Genomic DNA, 16412 nt, shown 5'->3' with positions numbered 1-16412 from the left:
CTCGTCTCTCTCTCTCCTGTTCACTTACACACATTTGGCCTTGCTGTTACTGACTGTGATAGGCCTACAAAAGGGTGACCTGCTATTATTAACTGTGTGTGTGTGTGTGTGTGTGTGTGTGTGTGTGTGTGTGTGTGTGTGTGTGTGTGTGTGTGTGTGTGTGTGTGTGTGTGTGTGTGTGTGTGTGTGTGTGTGTGTGTGTGTGTGTGTGTGTGTGTCTGCACTATTGGACTCAGTCTTATATTAGTCCCACAGTGACTGAGATCATTTCATGGAGAGAACCAGAGAACCCACCCTCCATTGTTAAAGACAGAGTCAGTGTTGACACTCTGCCCAACGGCTGTGTCCGATTATCAAAGCAAGGACAACGAGCTACGTTTAACCCAACGATGAGGACCATCCAATGACCCATATATTAGCCTGGGTACCAGTCTGTTTGTACTATCATTCCACTCCTTGCCTCTCTTTGTCATGTGAAGCATGAATGATAGCACAAACAGACTGGTACCAGCTACCACATACAGTATATAAACAGAATCAACAAAGTATATACACACGGAAATCAATCCAAAGATCAAATATCCTATCATGTGGATGTTGTTCTTTAGTTCTGGAAGAAAAAATGATTTGTTTCTTATTAAATGTAATAGAAATTCAAGTGGCCGTTTTCTCTCTGTTTGAGTTAACAATGTTCTCCCTGTTGTGCATTCTTCTGCGGTGGATCCATCTGGTTGTAATAGTGGTGCTGGAGGGGGTGCCTGGTGGTCAAGGAGTAGGTCTGCTCCTCTAAGATCTCTAGAACAAAACAATGTGCTTTAGTTCAGATGGCTGTACAGTGCTTTTTAATGGACAGAGATTATTACATGGAAAGATCTTCCATATAAAGAGCGTAAGTGTTAATATTCTGTTAGAGAGAACGCACATCTCATTGGTTACAGAGCAGTGTCGACGAGTTCCCGTATAACTTGAAGTGCTCTCTAACTTGTGTCTCGGACTGTCTGTCCCCTTTGGCTACATGACAAAGTACAAGGAAATTGATGTGAAACAACCAAGCCAAAGCGATTTACACCAATGGGTTTATCTATTATTTTACTGTTCCTCTTTGGTTTTTGAGTGACACTTGGAAGTTAGATTGCTGTGCTCTGAATTGCCATATTAGGGCTGCCCTAAAATAGCCTGAACATTTCGATCTGCTTATCTTTGAGGATCCATATTAAGAAAACCTAAGCATAACAAGGATTATTTAATAGCTGCGTCTCCTTAGTGATTATTCTGCTGGGGCTGGTGATAGTGAGGTGGGGGATCTAATAACTGATGACCCTCTGACATCGACGATAACACAGAGCATGTGGTGGGTCGCACACTCATGTGCTCTGGCTGTTTGGATCCAGTGTGTGTATATATATATATATGTGCTCCTGCTGGCCTGATCGTAGGCCTTCCTCTTCTGAGTGGTGCTGTCTCACGTCTCAGAGACCAGGAAACCACTAGAAGGACTGGCGGCTATTACGATCATAGCCGCGCCATCTGTTGCGTGTGTCTTTCTTGCATAATAAAATGCAGGAGTGATTTACTTATTTTATTTGGAAGAACACTCATGGTACAGTACAAAAATATTTCATTTTCATGCATGGAAATGTATCAAAATAAGTTCAGAGCGTTCAACAGTAAGAATGATAAGCCTATCAGTCAACATGTCACAGCAATAATCCTTTGGCACATTACAGGATAGCTTGGCATAGTTTTCAAACAGCACATAAATAGTAACTCATAAATACTTACATTAATTTACAGTGGACTATAGTATATTGCACAAATACATTTGTGACAGAGCAGGTTATAGTATCTAAACTGTGAACTCCGACTTCAATCTCCTCACAACACCAATGTCAGTTCTTACAGACAGGCTACATCCCGTCTCATTTAATACGGATGACGGTGGTATTGTGGAACGAGGAAGCTTGGCGGCGTGAATAGTTGAATCTGTGGTCCCTGGTGACAATGCATAGTGCTGTATAGTGGCAGGGTTGTAGGATAGACAGGAAGTGGCGAGGGGTATCCGACTCCACACTGGAGCTCCTCTTCAGGCACCCCTTTCCCCTCACACTCTTTCTTCCACTTGGTGCGTCGGTTCTGGAACCAGATCTTCACCTGGTTCTCTGTGAGACAGAGTGTCGAAGCAATAGCATAACGCTCAAATACAGACAGGTAGTGGCTGCTATGGAAACTATGTTCTAGAATGCGTAGTTGATCCAGGGTGAACGCTGTCCGGACGCGCCGCAACTTGCCCTTTGACCTCTCCAGGCAGTGGCACGCAGATGCAGGATGGGCCTCGCTCGCCACCGACGACATAGCTGAGTCCACTGTGGTGGAGCATTCACTGGCTGCTGGACCACTTGGGAATTCTACTCTGGATTGGCGTTCAGGAATGGCTGCCCCACCTGAATAGAAAATAGTGAGTTTAGAGCAGGAACTCATCCATTCTTAAAAGAAATCAGCAGTGATGATGATATTAGTTGAATGCTGACGAAGACATAACCTTTTCATGAAAGTTTGTCATTATGATACTAGTCTGAGGCTGGGCCAATAATAAATAACCCAACACTGACCTCTCCTGGGATGAAACTAATACTACTGCATCTAATGTTGGAGGATACTCTTATTAAACTAAACTTCTGCATAAAACCTATACCTCAGTCCAAGGATCATATTTATAAAAAGCAACAGCGCACTAGTAAGTGAATTGCTTCGAAGCCATTCATGTATTTGTAAAGCTTTAAAGCCCTGTAAGCTTCCAAAATGAATAGATAGAATAACAGATATCTCACCTGTGGTCCCTCTCGCTGCGTCAATTTCAATTGAACCATGGTTTGGATGAGTAATGCTTGGTCTCCCAGTGAATTTAGACGGATCCAGGATGTCAGCTACAGAGAAAGAGGTTCTGCTGACCTGCAGCAACTTGTCTGGCTGCATTTCAATTTTTTGTTCTGTAAAATTGGACGAAAAGGCACGTTGTTCGCTGAAGACGGTAGCAGAGAACTCGAGTAGACTACCACTACGCACGTATCGCATATCCACCTTGCTTCCCTGTGATCTAATGCATGTGGCCCTTCCGACACATCTATTTATACAGGTCAAGAACACGCCCATCACAAGCATAACATTTACATTTCCAAAACAGTAAAGGTCCACAATGACAAGTCACTGCGCAATGCAAGACAAAACACGCGCTCCTTCTTCCTGCGTGCCTAATTTGGCGCGCGCCACACACACACACACACACACACACACACACAAAATCGACCTCGTGCGCGGAAGAAGGAACCCCCGCGCGGGTACTTTAAAATGCTAATGCGCGCGCTCAGCTAGCTGGGTTACTTATTGCAGGGCATCTGGTTAAAATGTGCCCCTTTCTTTACAACCGTGTTCCTGTTTTGTCGTTTGAGTTGTCGTTATTTACAATTGTGTGATTTTACGCTGGTAGAACACGTAAACGCGGGTTGTAATGCTAATTAATCGACTCTACTCAGAGGGATTTGCAGGCACAATTCTGCTGCTTCACTTGTGCACGAATATCAATAGAGGCATTTGGGTTTTTTATTGAATGTGGTTAAAGTGTATAGCTTTGTAGTCAGTCTAATCACACAAAGTACTTAGCTATAATTAGAGGGCCACACAATTAGAACTAACAAGATTATGAGTGCCCATCTGCCGGTTCAACAGGAGGAAACTAGACTGATTTTTATCATTGGGAAGCATGTTGTGCCTTTTTGTTCATTTATTTCCTCTGTAGTCATTAAGTGCTAATGTAGCCTACTGTTAGAAAGCTAGTTTAAAAATCCCTTGATATTGGTTCTCCAAATGCTCTTCATTGGTGTACAGTTTCTCCAACGTTTCCAAATACACCTGCTGGGGTCGAAGTGGGAACCTATTGCAATCCGATTGTGGACTGTTATAGGTTACAATTCAAATCAGTCAACAAACGTCTATACAAAATCTCTTAGTCTCTTTCATGTCAACCAAACCGAGATGAAAGCAACATCAGCCACAGAGCATAATATGACCACAGAGAGATCCCCCGGGAAGTTTGTACTGTATAATAATCAAGCCCACTGATAAGTGCACATTGGATAAGTGCAAACTTTGTTTAGGTGGTGCAGCGCAGCGCAGTCTACTAGTCTTCCAAATAACTGTAGTGCCTACTATACATTCTTTGCAGCCTACATGTTGTATATCTGCATCCTCTATCAGGAATGGTCTATAATTGCACCAAGCCCTTTTAAGCCTTAGTAATAGTCCTGTCCTTGGCTGTACAGTAGTAATATGACTTCTACTGATCTGTAGTCTCCAGAGAATGAGTAAAGGGAAAGGGGGGGGGGTGGGGGGGGGGGGGGGGTGAGAGGCACCAACCGAAGGGTGGTCCGGAGGGGTATATGAGGGGGTTAAATGACCTGACCCCTTGGAGCAGCACAGATCGTAAAGGTGGGATAGCAGGATGGCATCTGCCAGCGTCCTCCCAGCAGTGACCCCTACAGAGCGGCTGGTATTGAGGGGAGAAGAGAGGCCGGCCCACCGGGACAATTAGCAGATGTCACCAGTGGGCCTGACCCTCCCTGACCCATGCCTTTGTCCAGCAGGACCAGAGGAGACCAGGGGGGGGACCATTTATGAAATGTGTGGTGAAGAGCATCAAACTTGTCAACCCACACCAAGCACTGGCTTACCCAGAGTCGAAGAAAGAGTCCTAAGTACTATTGCATCAACTTTATTCTATACTCTTGACATAATCTTGACTTAAAAAGCGAGTGTATTTACCTTACATTTTTACATGACCTTCCATATTGCTAAAAATCGAATAAAACTGGTATCTGATCTAAATCTGACAGAGAGGGGTGAGAAGGAGGTGAAGATAAGGAGGGGGGAGGGCAAGAAGAAGACTGTGGAAGAGGCAGAGAGGCAGAGATTTTCTCGATTATACAGTATACTTTTGATTAGTAAAGCCTAAATAAAGATTGAACTTACCCATCAACATTGTGTCATGATAGACATCATGCATTGTGGTTAGATATCGTTAGCTATACCGATGGTAGAGCCTAGGCTACAGTGGGGGAAATAATGAACTAGTATCCATCAGTATCCCTCTCCTTTGGTGAAATGTATGTATCCTGACAGTCATGGTGTAATTGAGAATTGAATGGGCATACAGGGGGTACCCCATTCATAACTACCCCTCACCCTTCTCCTCCTTACCCCCCTTTGACCTGCCTCTCTCCACTCTATCTCACAGATGGGCTCCACTACCATAAGAGAGCGAAAAGGAGGAGAACCTACAAATATGTAATCTCCTTAACAACAGTTAAAAGCACTTCTAACCACACTCAGGGGTGCTCTTAGCATTCCACAGCAGTAGGATTCCTTTACGGTCTATCTATCTGCCACACTTTTGGACACACGCCTATGGGGTATAATGGTGCCCTTCTGTCCTCATGGTAAAGCCGGAGGAAACTGTCAATAAATGTCAGAATGGCATTATAGCATTGATTGTGGTAATAAATGTGTTTTAGACATGTTTAACCACACATTAGGAAGGGGTTTTTCTGTGGTCATAAATGTAAGCTTATGTGTTCAAACAAGAAATTGCTATTTCATTTATAGATGTGGGGTTTGACTAAAAAACATGTTTTACAACAGGCGTGGGGAATTCCAGTCCCCGAGGGCCTGATTGGTGTTACAGTTTTGGCCCAGCCCCAGCTAACACACTCCAATAATCACCTAATCATGATCTTCAGTTTAGAATGCAATTTGATTAATCAGCTGTGTTTCTGTTCTACAATAATGCTGCACTCAGTGTTGTTTTTTATAAGGACCATCCTAGCAGAGAAAAGTCTAAGTGGGAACCTTGGGACGTTCACCTCTGACCCAATTTAAGTTGAAATGTAAAACGGGTTATGGTATGGTATGATTGATATAAGGGTTAAGGTTATGGTTAGGCAAGAGTTTGGGTTTAAGGTAGGGACTTCCCAAGGATTCCAATTAGCAACTACCATCCGAGCAGTGCAAAATAATTTAATGGAACACTCACAGCAGTTTCTACTTAATTGTCACTGATATAGGATCATATTTCCCCTACCCCAATGCATGTATAATGTTCACATGCGAAAAGCTGAAACTGACTCCAGATCAGCGCTTGGCGTTTAGCGTCAGTTTACACCAACACGTCTCGCGAGATGTGATATTTCATAGATTTGAAACATGGCGTCGGAAGGAGAAGCGGGCAGTGCTTCTGTTGTTGAACCAGATACTGGAGACTGGTAAGTCTCCATTAAAACAGGGAAAGGGCAGTCGTTTTGTTTGTTGTTTAAGTTTGATGCTAGACAACCAGATGAATATTGCTCAACAAGCTAGCCCGCTGACGTTAGCTAACTGAACTGAAGCTAGCTAGCTAACAACGTTAGTTGTCTCATTCAAATGCCCAACTTGTAAGCTAACTTGCAACAAACCAACTAAAGCATGAAAGAACAGGTTGATTTCCTTGTCGAATATTTGCTTCTAAATAAATGTCTAGCATGAATCCTGCAGAACCTAGCTAACTAGCAAACCAAGTGAAAATAGCTAGCTCAGGTCCGAGAGTTACGTGCGGCTTGCGGATGCTGAGCCAAGGCTGAACGTTCTTCAGCGCGGTTCTGCATCTTTCTCTATTACTTTCGTTACTCACAAAAGTAAAGATGTTACTATAGTTCTGAATAACATTTGTCTGTGTGTACAAGGACATAACTACATACATAGCCTACATATCAATACATACACAAAATATCTAGGGCAAATATGGGACAGGTCTTGTCCTGTGCGGTGTTGCTTTATCTGTTAAAGAAAAACAACAGGTTTGCTGTTCATTTGAGCAATATGAGATGGGAGTGCCATGCAATAATGGCACTATATAATACTGTAAGCTTTCTTGCATTTGTTTTGGATTTGGGGACTATGAAAAGACCCCTGGTGGCGTGTCTGGTGGGGTATGTGTGTGTGTCAGATGTGCATAAGTTGACTATACAAATCATTTGGAATTTTACCATTGTTTCTTATAAAAAGTGATGCGGTCAGTTTCTCAACTCTTAGTCAAGAGACTGTCATGTATAGTATTTATATTAGCCCTCTGATTACAATGATGCGCCACTCTGTTCTGGGCCAGCTGCAACTTAACTAGGTCTTTCTTAGCACCACTTGACCACATGGCTAGACAATAATCAAGAGAAGACAAAACTAGAGCCTGCAGGACTTGCTTTGTGGAGTGTGGTGTCAAAAAAGCAGAACATATCTTTATTACGGACAGACCTCTCCCCATCTTTACAACCATTGTTTTGACCTTGACAGTTTACAATCTAAGGTAACACCAAGTAATTTAGTCTCAACTTGTTCAACAGCCACACTATTCATTACCAGATTCAGCTAAGGTCTAGAGCTTAGGGAATTGTTTGTACCAAATACATAGCTGAAACTAAGCTAATGTTCATGTTGATATGTTTGTTTACTTCCAGTGATGCTGGATTTGGGGACCTGACGGGCAACATGGACACTGAGTCATCAAATGGCAAAGAGGCCATGGTATTACACCTCTTATACAGCAGTTCTCTGGGCATCCCTGTTCTCAGACAGACAGTAGCTAACCCTTTCCCTGTGTTCTCCTCAGGACACGGGTGGTGAGGGTTTGGAGGCGGCTGACACCCAGACAGGTTCTGGGGACGAGGAAAGCGGCAGGCACCAGGGAGAGGTGGAGCTGCAGTGTGCTCTCTGTATGAAGTGGTTCACGGCCGACACCTTCAGCATTGACACCGCGTACGTCTGACTCACTGACTAACTCAATCTCTCTCTTATCATGGAGGCCTTTGGCCAACTGATTTTAAGACTAATAAGCTTGTTAGACCTTTTTAAATTGCTCCCTGTAGCTCGACTAACCAGGTGCTGGCTGAGATGAACATATCAGGATCAAGTTTTTCTCCCTCTCTCTCTCCAGGACTTGTTTGCCTTTCATGACCAACTACGTGTTCCATTGTAACGTGTGTCATCACAGCGGCAACACCTACTTCCTCAGGAAACAAGCCAGTAGGTGTTCTCATTCAGCTGATACACTTCCGTGTGCATGTGTGAGCTTGGGGATTATTGATGGTCTGTTATCGATTGATTGTACTGATTGAGTGTCGCTGTGTGTTCCAGACCTGAAGGAGATGTGTCTGACTGCCCTGGCTAACCTCACATGGAGGTCCAGGACTGAGGAAGAGCACCCCAAGACAATGTTCTCCAAAGACAAGGTCAGTCCTCTCAACAGTCCCTACATAATCCACTTTGAAAGCCAATGTGATCTTTTGAAAAGGCACGCCAAGATACAACACAGTCTTTTGCTTATGTTTTTCCGTTCTTTACACCTGCTTAAAGACTCTGGATGTGTTTTGTTCGTGTCTTCCTGTCCTCCCCCTCTCTCCTTGCAGGACATCATCCCGTTCATTGATAAGTACTGGGAGTGTATGACCACCCGACAGAGACCTGGAAAGCTCACCTGGCCCAACAACATAGTCAAAACCATGGTGATTCTATGAGCAACCACCGACTTACACATATGCACCAAACTGCACACGTCACACCATGGAAAAAGTACCATGGAAAAAGTAGCCGGACTTTCTCTTTTAGAATCATGTCTTTACTTGATTTGACTGTGTTTCAGAGTAAAGAGCGGGATGTGTTCCTGGTGAAGGAGCACCCAGACCCAGGCAGTAAGGACCCAGAGGAGGACTACCCCAAGTTTGGCCTGCTGGACCAGGTAGGAAAATACAACACAACACAACACACACACACACACACACACACACTGTGAGGCTGACTATAGGTTGATTTTTCATCTCAGGATCTGGGCAACATTGGACCATCTTACGACAACCAGAAACAGACCACCGCTGCTCCCACTCCTGGAGGGCTCAACGGTAAGCTCAAAACATACCAACACACTCGCTAAACACATCAACACAAATTCGCACCAAACACACGACACGTGTCACACACAGTTTTTCATGGAATTAGTTATGAAAGTGTCACAGAGCATAATTCCACACTAAAGCTCTAAGCGGTGTTATAAATGCTCTGTACATGCTGTGTTGCGTTCCAGGTGGACCTTGTTTCTCAGGTGAATATGATGTGGTGGTTTAGTATCTACCGCTGAGCTCTGTGTTTTGTGCTTTCGCAACTTTCCGGGTAGAGGTTGCCATAGGCACAGATCTAGGATCAGCTTACCCTCCCCCATTCCTTAGCTAAACAATTAAGGGGCAAAATGCAATCTGACCTTTAGATTAGCGTCAATGGGTAACTTCACCCTGCTCCAATGGAAACCCCATCCCTCACCTGCTCTGCGCTTATGCTTGGTTCCCTGAAGCTTTTATCCTTTTGAGCTGGCTTTTGATTAGTGGACTGATTGAATGATTTCATTTCCTCTGGCTTTCTGCTCCTGAGTTCCCGGGCTTCATCCCAATGCTCTGGAACAGCCTCGTCTTCCTTTCCGTACCCAGTGGTGAGTGGTAAAGGACAGATCAAAGGAGGCTGTTATTGTTGGGATGCAGCCGCGAAGTGGTGTGAAATAATCCCCTGGCTTCCTCTTGAGTGTCTGCTGCTCTTCTTTCACCCTAATATGTGGTGTCCCTCCCTGCTCAATCCACGCTTGTGCCTCTTTGGTGACTTTTTGCTGAATGTGTGTGTGTTCTATATTGTAACTTGTGTATTTGTCGTGTGAAGGTGGTCTGGCCCCCGGCCCAGGGAAAGGTAGAGGAGCCAAGCGTAAGCACCAGCAGCAGCAACAGGAGGGAGCCACAGCCGGATCAGCCAAGAGAACACGCAGGTACAACACAGACTGAAGCATACGTCCTTGGTGTTCTTATAGGTCTGAAGCGATATAGGATGTATTTTAATATGCAATCAATGTAACTCTCCTCTCTCTCTGTTATTCTCCTTCTCTTTCCCTCCACCTCATTTATCTTTCTATCCCAAATACACACAATCCTGTTCTCTCTCATTCTTTCCTCTCTCCTTCCCCTCTGCAGTGACCCTCTGTTTTCGGCCCAGCGTCTACCCCCCCATGGTTACCCCCTGGAGCACCCCTTTAACAAAGATGGCTACCGCTACATCCTAGCAGAGCCGGACCCCCATGCCCCCGACCCAGAGAAACTAGAGCTGGACTGCTGGGCTGGGAAACCCATCCCCGGAGACCTCTACAGAGCCTGTCTCTACGAGAGAGTACTGCTAGCCCTGCACGACAGAGGTACACACACACAGGAAATCCTACTGTAATGTAGTGGAGATGGGCTTCTTCTTATTGGCCTTACCCAGTAATGTCTTTCACCTTCTCTGAGAATATTGTCTGTGTGTGTGTGGGCATCTTTGTGCTTGTGTGTCTGTAATTTCAATTTTACGACACTGATACCGAGTGTGTATGTGTTATATACAGTTCAAATCGGAAGTTTACAAACTTAGTTTGGAGTCATTAAAACTCGTTTTTCAACCACTCCACAAATTTACTTTGCATGACACAAGTAATTTTTCCAACAATCGTTTACAGACAGATTATTGAATTTATAATTCACAATTCCCGTGGGTCAGAAGTTTACAAAAACTAAGTTGACTGTGCCTTTAAACAGCTTGGAAAATTCCAGAAAATGATGTCATGGCTTTAGAAGCTTCTGATAGGCTAATTGACATAATTTGAGTCAATTGTAGGTGTACCTGTGGATGTATATCAAGGCCTACCTTCAAACTCAGTGCCTCTTTGCTTGCCATCATGTAAAGATCTAAAGAAATCAGCCAAGACGTCAGAAAAAATATTGTAGTCCTCCACAAGTCTGGTTCATCCTTGGGAGCAATTTCCAAATGCTTGAAGGTACCACGTTCATCTATACAAACAGTACACAAGTATAAACACCATGGGACCACGCAGCCGTCATACCGCTCAGGAAGGAGACCCGTTCTGTCTCCTAGAGATGAACGTACTTTGGTGCGAGAAGTGAAAATCAATCCCAGAACAACAGCAAAGGACCTTGTGAAGATGCTGGAGGAAACCGGTACAAAAGTATCCATATCCACAGTAAAACAAGTCCTATATCGACATAACCTGAAAGGCCGCTCAGCAAGGAAGAAGCCACTGCTCCAAAACCGCCATAAAAAAGCCAGACTACGGTTTGCAACTGCACATGGGGACAAAGATTGTACTTTTTGGAGAAATGTCCTCCTGTCTGATGAAAAAACATAGAACTATTTGGCCGTAATGACCATCGTCATGTCTGGAGGAAAAAGGGGGGTGGCTTGCAAGCCGAAGAGCACCATCCCAACCGTGAAGCACGGGGGTGGCAGCATCATGTTGTGGGGGTGCTTGGCTGCAGGAGGGACTGGTGCACTTCACAAAATAGATGGCATCACGAGGCAGGAAAATTACGTGGATATATTGAAGCAACATCTCAAGACATCAGTCAGGAAGTTAAAGCTTGGTCGCAAATGGGTCTTCCAAATGGACAATGATCCCAAGCATACTTCCAAAGTTGTGGCAAAATGGCTTAAGGACAACAAAGTCAAGGTATTGGAGTGGCCATCACAAAGCCCTGACCTCAATCCTATAGAAAATATGTAGGTTCAACTGACAAAGCATGTGCGAGCAAGGAGGCCTACAAACCTGACTCCGTTACACCAGCTCTGTCAGGAGGACTGGGCCAAAGTTCACCCAACGTATTGTGGGAAGCTTGTGGAAGGCTACCCAAAATGTTTGACCCAAGTTAAACAATTTTCAGGCAATGCTACCAAATACCCATTGAGTGTATGTAAACTTTTGACCCACTGGGAATGTGATGAAAGAAATAAAAGCTGAAATAAATCATTCTCTCTACTATTATTCTGACATTTCACATTCTTAAAATAAAGTGGTGATCCTAACTGACCTAAGACAGGGAATTTTAACTGATTAAATGTCAGGAATTGTGAAAAACCGAGTTTAAATGCATTTGGCTAAGGTGTATGTAAACGTCCAACTTCAACTATACATGCATATGAAATATTGTTGAAACAACAATAGATTTTCAGGACAAAACCTTAAAATGTATGATCAAGGAAAACAAAACCTGTATGTGAATATTCTAAGTTATTATATTTCAGTAATCACTTTAATTTTGTTAAATATGGGAAAAATAATACATTTCCCAGAATGCATTCGTTTAACCCTCAAGTTAACCCTGAAGCCTTACATTTCTTTTCCGATCAAATGCAATGGTTGGTGGAAATATAATTGGCTATTATTAAGTTTCAAAGAGCATATAGACATTTCTTATAGAGAAGTTATATATTCTTTGCTATCTGGAAGTATGACCTGTCAGATTCAATTAATTTATTTAACTTCCGACTTCAACCGTATGTATAAATATCTATGTATATATGTATGTGTGTGTAAATGTGTATACATATTTATTATCTGTGTGTGTATATATATATATATATATATATATATATATATATATATATATATATATATATATATATATATATATATAGTGTTTTTTTTGGGGACTTAGTATTGATTCCATGTTTAAAAAAAAAATCTATTCTGGATTTGACAGTTTTCCATTTCTTTACATTGAATACTGCGTTGAGGATGAGCTTGCAAGTAAGCATTTCACTGTTCTTTTCACACCTGCTGTATTCTGTGCACATGACAAACGTTGATTTGAGTTGTCTGTATGCAGCCCCCCAGCTGAAGATCTCAGATGACCGTCTGACAGTGACGGGGGAGAAGGGTTACAGCATGGTCAGAGCCTCCCACGGTGTCAGGACAGGATCCTGGTACTTTGAGGTCTCCATCGATGAGATGCCCGCCGACACCGCAGCCAGACTGGGCTGGTCTCAGCCTCTAGGTAGATACTACAGAGACACACACTCGCACGCACTGAGAGACACAGTCTAGTGGGTCTCGATACCACACGTTAAAACATGTCCTGTCTCCCTGTGTGTGTGTGTGTTGTAGGTAACCTGCAGGCCCCTCTGGGATATGATAAGTTCAGCTACTCGTGGCGCAGTAAGAAAGGGACACGCTTCCACCAGTCAGTGGGGAAACACTACTCCTCAGGCTACGGACAAGGAGACACTCTGGGCTTCTTCGTAGAACTACCGGACGGCACTGAGACAGCCAAGGCACTGCCTGACACGTACAAAGACAAGGTCCTTTAAAAATATATATTTTTCGAATACCATAGTTGATTAATGAGTAACTGAGAATTAATAAAATATCCTAATTATGATTAGCAAATAGAAGACATCCACTTTCTGTTTTTATGAGACTTGACCGCTCATCGTTTTGTGTTCACTCAGGCGCTGATTAAGTTTAAGAGCTACCTGTACTTTGAGGAGAAGGACTATGTGGACAAGGCAGAGAAGAGCCTGAAGACTGTTACCCCCAGCAGGGTGAGGCTCCAGCATAGAACTAGAACCAATATCTCAGACATTCAAAGCAGTGGAACGCATAACTAGAAACAGTAGATCATTCAAAGCAGTGGAACGCATAACTAGAACCAGTAGATCATTCAAAGCAGTGGAATGCATAGCTAGAACCAGTAGATCATTCAAAGTAGTGGAATGCATAACTAGAACCAGTAGATCATTCAAAGCAGTGGCAACCATAGACCATATTGGATGTACCATTTGGAATGTTGATGAATTTGGATAATCTCAATCTATTTTTGTCAATATCAAACGTTTGTTGACAGTAGGTATAGGAATCGGCTTTTCCATTTGTTGAAATCTCTGTTCTTCCCTCTTTCTAGATGCTGTTCTATAAGAATGGGGTGAACCAGGGTCAGGCCTATGAGAACCTGTTTGAGGGGCTTTACTTCCCTGCCATCTCTCTCTACAGGGGCTGCACGGTTAGTGCTGTGTGTGTGTCTGTTTGAAGGGTTCTATTTTCTCTCTATCTCCATCTGTAGCAGCCTTAAAGTATGGGTCGTGACCCACGGACCTGTTAATGGTGGGTCGCGACGTGTCAGAGTAAATTTATAATTATTTAATTAATTGCCGAAATTGATTTGGCAAAGTGCATTTGCTCTCTCTGTTCAGTGCGCTCTCTGCTTAGCAGCGGTCTCTGCTCAGTTTGGCAGCTGTGGAAGTGTGAGAGGGAGATGCCCGTGTGCTTCGCGGTTTACCAGAACTTTTTTCTGCAGTTTTCTTTAAGATCACTCGGCGACCCACACGCTGCAGCGCTGTCGTTCAAGTCACTGACTTGTTATTCCCACCCGCCATCGCTCACCGCTGTCATCAAAAGGACTCATGCCAGCCACAAGTTCTGACTGAGCTCAATTCATACAAACTTATAACGAGGAGCGTCCACAATGTGTTTTGTGCGGGGAAACGCGTAGTAATGAGTCTCTCATAACGAACTAATTAATAAAACGACACGTCCTGACCAAACATCCACAGCATGATGGTAAACCCAGGGAGTTCTTTCAGAACAGGGCAGAATGCTTCAGGAAACAGTGCTTCAAACGTGACAAAGTAAGTCAGCTAGCAAGGCATTGTTGTCATTTTATAACAGGTGATGATAAGCAGAAATAAGGGCATACTAACTGTCATAGTAGATGCAAGTTTCTGTTTCAAACAATCCCCTGGCCTTCTACACAGCTAATAGCTAACATTCGCCAAAGCAAGCTAGCTACCCTAGTAACAGTACAGATGAAGATGAAAAATGATCAGGCCTACTGTACATCTTACTCAAGCCTATGCGAGTCAGGGTTCTCAACTCTGACATACTTATACAACAAGTACAGAAACAGTTTCAAGGCTGAGCATGACCTCAGTGTTACACTCAAAAACAGAGCCCAGAATAGACATGCTCTCATTAGGACTGTGTGTGTTTTCCTGTCTACATCTGTGTGATGTGATCAGTTTATTCTAGTTCAGAATAGAAAAATATGCATGGTATTTTAACAGCAACAGTTCCAACATAGACAGATATGTATGAGTGTTTTTTAATGGGGGAAAATAAACATGAATATATATTTATATGGATATTTAATTTCAATGTTATTTGTTTTTGTCTCTATTGCATTTGTTTCAGGCATAAGGACAATGAAATGTACCGATATTTATGTGTAGTTGCATATTGTCCCAAGCTTGGGTCCCAGGAAAAACACAGAATTTCTAATTTGCGTCCCAGGCTGAAAAAGTTTAAAAACCCTTGCCCTACAGCACTGTAAATAATTCAATGCCCTGAAGTTTTGTGCTCTGATATAGCCCAGTATCTACTTCCCATTTCCATTTGAATCACATTATGTTGATCGTCCCTCCTTTCTCCCAGGTGTCCGTTAACTTTGGACCACATTTCAAACACCCTCCAAAGGACATCAAGTACCAGCCAGTGAGTACACACACATGCATGCTTTTTCTATTTGATTAGACAAGCAATAGAGACACAGTACTTGAGAGTTTTGACGTCACTTGAGGTTGTAGATGGGATTAATTGGTGTCCCGTTTGTGTGTCTCCCCAGATGAGTGACATGGGTTGGGGAGCGGTGATCGAACACACGTTGGCTGACATGCTGTACCACGTAGAGACAGACGTGGACGGACGACGTAGCCCGCCCTGGGAAGGATGAACACACGCGCACACCAGAGCTCAACACACAGACGGCCAGTTGAGTGTTCGGACAAAGGCACGGAGGAGTCCATTCCAGCAGATATAGGTGGGTTGATGTCAACCTGAACAGACACACTGTACTCTCTTTGTACTCTCTCACTGTACTCTCTAAACATTACCTTCATCGGTAACTTTTGAATAAATCCTAATGGAAAAGATGTGTGTGATCTAAAATAGGGAGACTTTGATGTCAGTTGACAGTGATTTTTACGTGTGTCTGAACATAACACTCTTAGCTTATGAAGCACTTCCAGGTGTTTCAGCATTGTAAATTCATGTACTAGTATGCAAAAACAGTTAAAGGGAAGTGTAAAAAAAAATTATACTTCATATTCATCATCTCCAGCATCACCCCAACGTCAACGTATGTGAAAATGGCGCGTTTTTGTAGTAAAAAAGATAGAGAACCGTAAGTGTTTCCAATGACATCATCGGTGTGCATCATGTGATTTTAACCAATTACGAGTAGGCATTGCCTACTAATTGGAAATACAGTTTCCTCTTTTACTACAAAACATAGAAACGCGCCATTTTCACATATGTTGGAGTGGAGATGATGAATATGAAGTTAAAATTGTGAAATTTCCCTCAAAAGGAAGGAACAAATCTGTACATTGTTTTGATCCAACTAAGCTTCAATTTCATTATCCAATTTAATATATCTAACGTTTGTCAGCACCCCAGGTAGTCTTATTGACAGACGTTCCCTCTTCAA

At 43.2% G+C, this 16412-nt stretch overlaps 2 protein-coding genes across 3 annotated transcripts; one reads left to right on the top strand and one right to left on the bottom strand.

Moving 5' to 3' along the window:
• Window positions 1-1565: 1565 nt before the first annotated feature.
• On the bottom strand, window positions 1566-3268 carry LOC129863218 (homeobox protein pnx-like). Its single transcript, XM_055935131.1, has 2 exons — window positions 2829-3268; window positions 1566-2441 (listed from the first exon to the last, which is right to left on the bottom strand). Exons 1-2 carry the CDS (start codon window positions 3157-3159, stop codon window positions 1924-1926), a joined length of 849 nt encoding a protein of 282 aa, XP_055791106.1. The 5' UTR covers window positions 3160-3268; the 3' UTR covers window positions 1566-1923.
• Window positions 3269-6229: 2961 nt separating this feature from the next.
• On the top strand, window positions 6230-15855 carry LOC129863743 (set1/Ash2 histone methyltransferase complex subunit ASH2-like). Of its 2 annotated transcripts, XM_055935975.1 has the most exons (17): window positions 6230-6311; window positions 7536-7602; window positions 7688-7833; window positions 8012-8100; window positions 8212-8306; window positions 8484-8579; window positions 8717-8812; window positions 8897-8972; window positions 9155-9172; window positions 9775-9877; window positions 10080-10297; window positions 12759-12926; window positions 13037-13230; window positions 13381-13473; window positions 13833-13931; window positions 15359-15418; window positions 15549-15855. In XM_055935975.1, the coding sequence occupies exons 1-17, from the start codon at window positions 6253-6255 to the stop codon at window positions 15654-15656; spliced, it is 1785 nt and encodes a 594-aa protein (XP_055791950.1). In that variant the 5' UTR covers window positions 6230-6252; the 3' UTR covers window positions 15657-15855. The 2 variants fall into 2 exon arrangements, with proteins under 2 accessions (XP_055791950.1, XP_055791951.1); XM_055935976.1 differs by lacking the exon at window positions 9155-9172.
• The last annotated feature ends 557 nt before the right edge of the window (window positions 15856-16412 follow it).

The sequence above is a fragment of the Salvelinus fontinalis genome, chromosome 10, assembly GCF_029448725.1.
Source record: "Salvelinus fontinalis isolate EN_2023a chromosome 10, ASM2944872v1, whole genome shotgun sequence".
NCBI classification, from domain to species: domain Eukaryota; kingdom Metazoa; phylum Chordata; class Actinopteri; order Salmoniformes; family Salmonidae; genus Salvelinus; species Salvelinus fontinalis.
This window is presented reverse-complemented; position numbering and strand designations above follow the sequence as displayed.

What these genes read in the sequence shown, in the direction of transcription:
- LOC129863218 (XM_055935131.1), bottom strand. Translation starts at nt 3,159, where the DNA reads ATGCTTGTGATGGGCGTGTTCTTGACCTGTATAAATAGATGTGTCGGA. An exon ending in CGCAGCGAGAGGGACCACAG is followed by an intron (nt 2,442 to 2,828) that starts GTGAGATATCTG and finishes TTTTCTATTCAG; the next exon opens with GTGGGGCAGCCATTCCTGAA.
- LOC129863743 (XM_055935975.1), top strand. Translation starts at nt 6,253, where the DNA reads ATGGCGTCGGAAGGAGAAGCGGGCAGTGCTTCTGTTGTTGAACCAGAT. An exon ending in CAAATGGCAAAGAGGCCATG is followed by an intron (nt 7,603 to 7,687) that starts GTATTACACCTC and finishes TGTTCTCCTCAG; the next exon opens with GACACGGGTGGTGAGGGTTT. An exon ending in CTCTCTACAGGGGCTGCACG is followed by an intron (nt 13,932 to 15,358) that starts GTTAGTGCTGTG and finishes CCTTTCTCCCAG; the next exon opens with GTGTCCGTTAACTTTGGACC.